At 43.7% G+C, this 9,398-nt stretch overlaps 1 protein-coding gene across 5 annotated transcripts in view; it reads right to left on the reverse strand.

The window, feature by feature from the left end:
• Positions 1-9,398, reverse strand: part of GOLGA1 (golgin A1) — a 65,632-nt gene that overhangs the window by 34,208 nt on the left and 22,026 nt on the right. For all 5 annotated transcript variants that reach the window (XM_030919332.1, XM_010365861.2, XM_030919335.1 and 2 more), the window contains one exon: positions 502-627. In XM_030919332.1, coding sequence (XP_030775192.1) covers positions 502-627 — 126 coding nt within the window. The remainder of the gene's footprint in view (positions 1-501; positions 628-9,398) is intronic.

A 9,398-nucleotide genomic window follows, 5' to 3' on the forward strand; every position in this document is an offset into this window, starting at 1 on the left:
GGAAGAGCAGAACGTGTGCAGACAAAAGCTAAGCCTGATGAGAAAGTTTACCCGCACCACTGGGCAAGAGGCCAGTCTGCACAATAGCCTCCCTCAGGAAGGAGAGAATGCTGCCCAAGGTAATTCTTGCTCATGCCAAGGGGCAGATGTAGCTATTTTCCTTGGCCACTGCAGAGTACAAAATGGTGGGGAAGAAGGCAGTGCAGAAAGACAAGGCAGCCCAAGTGGCGGAAATCACAAGGTGTGGTTTATTGGTGATGAGATGCTATCTGTTTGTATATATCTCTGAATACAGCCCTCCTTTTCCCTGAGAAAAGCATGTCACCCACAGGGGACATAAGGCTCTTTCTGATGTAAGCAGGACAAGCCAAAGTTGGAGACAGTTCTCTTGTTACCACGCTGTTTGCTGGCCCTACAGCTCTGAAACTCTAGGGTTTGTGAAGTCACCAGAATCAACCCTGCCTTTCTAACACCAGACAGTCCAAAGAGAACGGAAGTTACCTCTTTCAGGAGTTCTTGCACATGTTCTTCTCCTGATAAGTTCTGTTCTAGTCTCTTCTCCAAGGATGCGACCTTCTCTTGCAAATGTATGATAATGTCTTCTTTCTCTTGAGTTTCAGCAGTGACCTGCAGGTGAAAGCAGAGATCACTTTATACTATAAGCCCTCTCTTCCTTCCTTCCTGCTTTCTCTTGGGCCATCACATTTTCCTGCAATTCTGTCCTCAACTGTATCCCAGAAGAACAAACAGCTAAGAGATCTTCCCTGAAAATGGGACACAGAAAATGCAAGATTAGAACCTGGCAAAACTCAGGGATCCAGCTCAGACCTAGTGCAACAAGAAGCAAACACTCTTCCCAATTAAACAACTGACGGTCTGGAACAAAGGAATTACTTACCTGGTAGAGGCAGCAGAACTAACTCCACCCAAGAAGCACCTAGCCTGCCCTGCAATGACCTATGGAACAATGCTCCCGAAAGCTGAGGGGCTGGATAAAGCAGTGATAGTGCTGATGCAGTGGCTTAAAGGCTAAAGAGAGAACTTCTGAAATGATGAGATTCACTTGGCTCACAGCACAGGGACCACAGCAGAGCTGCCATGCCTCTCACACCTTGGCTCTAGACCAACAGCTACCCATTTTATTTCAGTCTCTCTCTCTCTCTCTCTTTTTTTTTTCTGAGACCAGAGTGTCGTTCTGTAGCCCAGGCTGGAGTGCAGTGCCACAATCTCGGCTCACTGCAACCTCCGCCTTCCAGGTTCATGCCATTCTCCTGCCTCAGCCTCCCGAGTAGCTGGGACTACAGGCGCCCGCCACCACGCCCGGCTAATTTTTTGTATTTTTAGTAGAGACAGGGTTTCACCGTGTTAGCCAGGATGGTCTCGATCTCCTGACCTCATGATTCACCTGCCTCAGCCTCCCAAAGTGCTAGGATTACAGGCGTGAGCCACTGCACCCTGCCAGTCTATCTCTTTAGCTATGATGGTAGTGGTCATAGTGGCAGGTTGGGACTAACTTGGTTCCTTTTACTACTACTAATCTTCAACTGCTGCTTGCATTAGTCCATTCTCACACTGTTATAAAGAATACCTGAGACTGGGTAATTTATAAAGGAAAGAGGTTTAACTGACTCACAGTTCCACATGGCTGGGAGGCCTCATGAAACTTAAAAGCATGGCAGGAGAAGGGGAAGCAGGGTACGTCTTACATGGTGGCAGGATAGAGAGAGCAAGTGAGGGGGGAAGTGCCATACTATAAAACCATCAGATCTCATGAGAACTCACTCCTTATCACAAGAACAGCAAGGGAGAAATCTGCCTCCATGATCCAATCACTTCCCACCAGGTCCCTCCCTTGATATGTGGGGATTACAATTTGAGATGAGATTTGGGTGGGGACACAGAGCCTAACCATATCACTGTTCAATGTCAAAGCAGAGGATCCAGGAAGCTTTGAATACATGAGTTCTTACCTCCCCATTGAGGATGCCCATTCTTCCCCAGAAAAAGTTGTATGGCAACAAAAATCTCACTGTGAAGACTTGTACCTCTTTACATACACTCTGTTCCCTCAAATTCCCTTATCTTTTTTTTTTTTTTGAGATGGAGTCTCGCTTTGTCACCCAGGCTGCAGTGCAGTGGTGAGATCTCGGCTCACTGCAAGCTCTGCCTCCCGGGTTCACGCCATTCTCCTGCCTCAGCCTCCAAGTAGCTGGGACTATAGGTGTGCACCACCACGTCCGGCTAATTTTTTGTATTTTTAGTAGAGACGGGGTTTCACTGTGTTAGCCAGGATGGTCTCGATCTCCTGACCTCGTGATCCGCCCGCCTCGGCCTCCCAAAGTGCTGGGATTACAGGCGTGAGCCACCGCGCCCGGCCCAAATTCCCTTATCTGACACTTCTGTTGCTCCATCTCAAGCCATAAACTTTCATGTTCAGTTGTAACTTGGCCAATCTCTCCTCAGAATTAGATGCAGCAACCAGGCTGAAGGGTTTTGGGAAGAAATATTTGCCATTCTGAATTCTCACAGGTGGACAACAGAGATAGTGGAGGGGAAGTCTGAAGAGTAGATTTATGACCCCACAATTCAATAAGCTTTCATCAAGCCTCAACTGTATCTGCTGTTTTCTGAGGACACAATCAGACATAATTCCAGCATGGAGGCTGGTGGTGGAGACAGACACACAACTAATTACAAAACAATACAATTGTGCTTCAACAGAGGGACATACATGGTGCTATGAGATATCAGATGCAAGAGGGATTAACTGGGAGAATCAGGTCAGGCCTCCTGAATGGGCAAGTCCAGGTGAAAGAGGGTGGAAGAGGAACAAGCATTCTGCATAAAGGGCAGCACATGCAAAGAGGTAACAGACAAGTCCTGCAAGGCTAGAGGCTGGGTGAGGAGGAAAGAACAGCTGAACACAACTCCTAGGTCTGTGGCTCAGCCACCTGGGCAAATGGTAACATCATGCAAGGCAGATAACACAGGAGAGAAGGCGAGTTTGATAGGAAAAAAAAAAAAAACAGTTTTGGCCATGTTGACCGTATGGGTCTCTTATTAATAATGTGAATACTAGCAATAGTAATAACTGTAATATAGCAGCAGCAGCTATAACAAGATTGCAGCAGCAATCTTGAAAAAGAATAACTGTAGGCTGGGCGTGGTGGCTCACACCTGAAATCCCAGCACTTTGGGAGGCCGAGGTGGGTGGATCACGAGGTCAGGAGATCAAGACCATCCTGGCTAACATGGTGAAACCTCATCTCTACTAAAAATACAAAAACAAAATTAGCTGGGTGTGGTGGCAGGCGCCTGTAGTCCCAGCTACTCGGGAGGCTAAGGCGGGAGAATGGCTTGAACCTGCGAGGCAGAGCTTGCAGTGAGCCGAGATAGCGCCACTGCACTCCAGCCTGGGAAACAGAGCAACACTCTGTACCACAAAAAAAAAAAAAAAAAAAAAAAAAAAAAAAAAAAAAAAAGAAAAAGAAAAAGAATAACTGTTGATGTAAGAGTTGGAGAACTAACATTACCCGATTTCAACTCTAAAGTGACATTGATCAAGATAGTGTGGTAATAGCGTAAAGACAGACATATAGGGTCAAGGGAATGCTGCAAGCACTTTCTGTTATGTCTAGTCTTTACAAACACTATTTACCACATCCATTTATAAGGAAACTGAAGCTTAGGGACTAGCCCAAAGGCACATACCTATTAGCAACAGATTAAGGATTTAAATCCAGGTCTTCTGGATCTAAAGCCTGCATTTGTTCTCCTACACATCAATCTGAATTCAAGAGGTATAGATGATCCTTTCCAGTTAAAACCGAAACAACACATCTTACACAGGTCACTGTGTTAGGCAAAGTTAGGGACAGAAAATCAGTGGCCAAGTTCCATTTATGCCTCTTGTGCAACATATTGATGTGCAACCTCCGTCTCCAGGCTGGCTGATTTACTTCAGGCCCTCTTACCTCATGTGGACTACGGGAACACCTACCAAGTCATACTCCCTGACACCAAACCTGCCCCTTTCCTAATGATCACCCTCTTCACCTACTCCCTACCAAGTCTGGGCCTCACAGTTATAGTCCAAGAATATGGACTGCATCAATTCTGGGGGTGTGGTCACTTGATTCAGACAGACATGAGTCTGAATCCTGGCTCTGTCATTGACTCCAGCTGTATGGTCTTGAAAAATAATTTAGGCTTTGATGTCAGATGTTCATTACTATCACCTGTAAAATAGGAAAACAATGTCTAACCAAAGGGTAGTTGTGAGGACTCGATGAGTCCCTATCTGTAAAACACTTGACGCCGGGAGTGGTGGCTCAAGCCTGTAATCCCAGCACTTTGGGAGGCTGAGATGGGCAGATCACGAGGTCAGGAGATCGAGACCATCCTGGCTAACACGGTGAAACCACGTCTCTACTAAAAAATACAAAAACCTAGCCGGCCAAGGTGGCGGGCGCCTGTAGTCCCAGCTACTCGGCAGGCTGAGGCAGGCGAATGGCGTAAACCTGGGAGGTGGAGCTTGCAGTGAGCTGAGATCCGGCCACTGCACTCCAGCCTGGGCGACAGGGCGAGACTCGGTCTCAAAAAAAAAAAAAAAACACTTGAATACTGAGCTCAGGGTAAATGCTCAGCTATTCTGTTAAATATTCACTAATGATTATTTATGGAATTTCACATTCACTATTTACTCTATACAACTGGCCCTGTATACCTTCCCAATCTCATCTAGCACTGTTTCCACTTCCTCCCTAAGCGCTAACCACTTACCTATCCTTTCTGTTCTCCCAACATGCCTTTTTTCCTTCATTATAAATGTACTGGTTGCGCCAAGACCAGTGGCTTATGCTTGTAATCCCAGCACTGTGAGAGGCTGACGCAGGAGGCTTCCTTAAGGCCAGGAGATCAAAACCAGCCCAGGTAACAGAGGGAGATCCTCTCTCTACAAAAGTAAAAAAATTGAAAACAAAAAAGGTTGAGGTTGCGGTGAGCCGAGATCGCGCCATTGCACTCAGCCTGGGCATCAAGAGCAAAGTTCCGTCTCAAAAATAAATAAATAAATAAATAAAAATAAATAAATAAATAAATAAATAAATAAATAAAGTGGCTGGGTGCGGTGGCCCACACCTGTAATCCCAGTACTTTGGGAGGCCGAGGCAGGCAGATCACGAGGTCAGGAGTTCAAGACCAGCCTGACCAATATGATGAAACCCTGTATCTACTAAAAATACAAAAATTAGCTGGGCATGGTGGCACATGCCTATAGTCCCAGCTACTAGGGAGGCTGAGGCAGGAGAATCGCTTGAACATGGGAGGCGGAGGTTGCAGTGAGTCAAGATCACATACTGCACTCTAGCCTGGGCGACAGAGCGAGATTCTGTCTCAAAATGAATGAATGAATGAATGAATGAATGTACTTATTTAAGTAAAAAAAAAAAAGTAAGGTGAATTTCATGAAAATATGTTAAGTGCAATACAGGTTAGGAAGAACATAAATTGGGAAGTGGAAAGATAATGGCTACAGTTGAGGAACTGCTATCTAATAGAGTAAAAAATGTGTAATTCTGAACATTGTGGGTTAAATAAAAACAAAATGAAAAGAATTAAAGTAAAATTTTGTTCCCAAACTGACAGACATCTGGTACGAATAAACTAGAAAAAAATAGAAAATGCATAAATACTACTATGAATGAAGATAGGGCAGTAACTAAAAAAAGAATACAAGAAATATAATGCCAAAACATTAAACTTATAGCAAATGAATAACTATGTAGAAAAATATAAATTAACAAAATCCTAGGAAGAAATATACAAACTTAGAATTACCATTAAATAAATCTATTCGGTAATTAAAAATCTTCACACAGCCAGGCAAAGTGGCTCATGCCTGTAATCCCAGGACTTTGGGGAGGCTGAGGCAGGAGGATCGCTTGTACTCTGGAATTCAAAACCAGCCTGGACAACATAGTGAGACCTTGTCTCTAAAAAAAAATTTTTTTTTAATTAGCCAGGTGTGGTGGTGTGAGCCTGTAGTCCCAGATATATGGGAGGCTGACGTGGGAGGATCACTTAGGCCCAGGAATTTGAGGCTGCAGTGAGCCATGATTGCACCACTGCACTCCAGCCTGGGTGACAGAGTGAAACCCTGTCTCAAAAACAAAAACAAAAACAAAAAACAAAAAACGAAACCCACCAGTGACAAAAATTTAAATTTTGGTATGTCCCTACTATATTACCATATAATTGAGAAAAAATAAATTAGAGCTCCAGGTATTATATGAATGTTTTCCGGGAGCACAATGTTGAGCATAAAAAATAAGTTTAGAAAAATACCTACAGAATGACTTCATTTATACAACATTAACAAGCATGGAAAACTAAAGGAGATATTGTTTAGGGATAAAACTGACAACATTAGAAAGCAAAGCAGACAATGAAGCAATCTCTGGATAGTACTTACTTCCAAAGGAAAAAGGAATGGGATGGAATAGTGAAGGGCACAGAGGGAACCTCAAAGATAAACACATTGTTCTTTCTCTTAACCTGAGGGATAGCTCAGAGGGCTCATTGCCTTGTTATACTTTCTATCGCACTCATATTCTATAAATATGATTTTATATATACTCAGTAAAGACAAGAAAAAAGTGAATTCCAAATTCACAATCTTCACACAATACTGGCCCAGCTGTTGCCCAAGCCAGAAGCCAATAAATCACCCATAAAAATACAGACTTTTGTCTTCCTCTCCTTCCATATCTGTTACATTAGTAAGTCTGTCAATCTCTTCAATATTTCTTACATTTGTCTACCCACTATTATCTTCACCACCACACTTGTCAAAGCCTCCATCATCTTATGGTTGAACAACTGCAAAAGCTTCCTAAGTGGAAGACCCTCTCAGCCTCCTAATGGCCAGAGTAATCTGTTATTCTCTCTTATTCTGTATGTCACTGGCTTTCTTCTAGTTCCTTGAATGTGCTAATCCTTTTATTTGCCTCAGAGTTTTTGTTCATGCTGTTCCCTGCCTGAAATTCTCTCTAATCATCCCTTTCTCTTCCGCCTGAGCACTGCATCAAGTGTTACTTCCTTAAGTGTTCGACGGCTCCAAGACTGGATCTGATCTGATATCTTTTAATAGGATCTCACAACATCTCATAGTTTTCTTTCAGAACACTCATCACAGTTAGTAATTATACATGTGATTACTGATTAATGTCTGACTTCCCTTCTAGACTATAAGCATTACAAAGGCAAGAACTGTATTTATTTTGCTCACCACAATATTATGAACACCCAGCACATAGCCCAGCACATAGTAAGGCTTAACTAATCTTTCTAGCATGAATGAAGAAACTTACTGTGACCACAGTCTGGACTTCCCTGAGCCCCAATTTTCCAATTATAAAAACAACAGATGGTTCTAATTGACATCAAAGGGTCCCTTGAAGATCAAAGTTGTGGCCAGGTACCTGTAATCCCAGCATTTTGAGGGCCGAGGTGGGCAGATCACTTGAAGCCAGGAGTTCAAGACCACCCTGGCCAACATGGTAAAATCCTGTCTCTACTAAAAATATAAAAATTAGCCGGGCATGGTTACATGTGCCTGTAGTCCCTACTATTCAGGAGGCTGAGACGGGAGGATTGCTTGGGCCCAGGGGGTGGAGGTTGCAGTGAGCCAACATCATGCCACTGCACTCCAGCCTGGGTGACAAAGTGAAACCCTGTCTCAGAAAAAAACAAAATACAAAAACCAAAGTTGTGTGTCTATTGTCCCCCTTCTTCCACGACCCCAAATGTACTCTCTAACCTTCTGCCTTTTCTCCCTCCTGTTTTCCTCCTGATCCTTGACATTCCAGTTCCTCTAGGAAGATTTCCTTGAATCCTGGGCTGGAATGTACTTCCCCTATGGCATACCTTTTATATTTGAAAAATCTAGGGTTGAGTGTGGTGGCTCCCCTCTGTAATCCCAGCACTTTGGGAGGCTGAGGCGGGTGGACTGCTTGAGCCCAGGAGTTTGAGACTAGCCTGGGCAACGTAGCAAAACCCCATCTCTACAAATAATAATAATAATAAAAATTAGCCTGTTGTAGTGGTGTGTGTCTGTAGTCCCAGCTACTTGGGAGGCTGAGGTGGAAGGATCACTTCAGCCTGGGAGGCCGAGGCTGCAGTGAGCCGTTCATGCCACTGCACTCCAGCCTGGGTGAAAGCGCAAGACCGTGTCTCAAAAAAAAGAAAAAGAAAAATCTAGTTCATTTACATGAGACTTCTTGTTTGAGCATTTCTTTTCTTGTGATTCAGTAGGTTTGAGTTCTATAATGAAACTGTAAGCCTCTGAAGGAAAACAATATCTGTACTGAGATTTTTAGTTGATTGAGGGTAGAAAGCTTGTATCATAGTCATTCATTCATGTATATATTTACTGGGTGCTCCTTATTGTGAGGCAGCAAAGTGCAGTAGAATAAGCATGAGTTTTGGAATAAGACTTGGGTTAGAATCCAACTCTGTCACTTACTGTATAATTGTGAACAAGGTCAATAACCTCTCTTAGTTTCCACTTAGATATCTGTAAGTATGATAATACTTAGCTAGAAGGGGTATACAGACCTCTATTGACAAAATCTTACTGTACTGTAATTATGCTATAAGGCTCTGTCTCACCTGAGATCAGCATTTCTCAAACGATGAGGGTAGGGTGGATGGCACCGCCTAACAGGTGGGTGGTTCTGTGATGTGAGGGGAAGGGCTGGATGTCAGTGACTAAAGGATGCTATTGGCATTCAGAACCCAGAGGCCAGGAATGCTAAATATCCTGCAACGCAATGGACAATCATACAATACAAGTTGTTCTACTCAAAATGCCAATAAGAAATATGCCATTGGGAAATACTACTTTATTTTATTTCTATTTATTTATTATTATTTTTTTGAGACAGAGTCTCTGTCTGTCACCCAGACAGGCTGCAACGCAGTGGTGCAATCTCGGCTCACTTGCAACTTCCACCTCCCAGGTTTAACTGAACCTCCTGCTCAGCCTCCCAAGTAGCTGGAATTACAGCTACACGCCACCACACCCAGCCTTATTTTTATATTTAAAGACAGTCTTGCTCTGTTGCCTGGGCTGGAGTGCTGTGATATGTTCATAGCCCACTGCAGCCTTGAATTCCTGGGCTTAAGTGATCCTCCCACCTCATGATCCCAAACAGCTGGAACTACAGGTGCACACTACCACACTGGGTAATTTTTTTTTCTTTGGTAGAGATGCGGTCACGAGGAGGACCTCACGTGATCCTCCTGCCTTGATCTACCAAAGTGCTAGGACTACAGGCTTGAGTCACAGTGCTGGGCCTAAGAAACACTACTTTATATTCAGTAATATTATTGTTCAT

The sequence above is a fragment of the Rhinopithecus roxellana genome, chromosome 16 (assembly GCF_007565055.1).
Source record: "Rhinopithecus roxellana isolate Shanxi Qingling chromosome 16, ASM756505v1, whole genome shotgun sequence".
NCBI lineage: Eukaryota > Metazoa > Chordata > Mammalia > Primates > Cercopithecidae > Rhinopithecus > Rhinopithecus roxellana.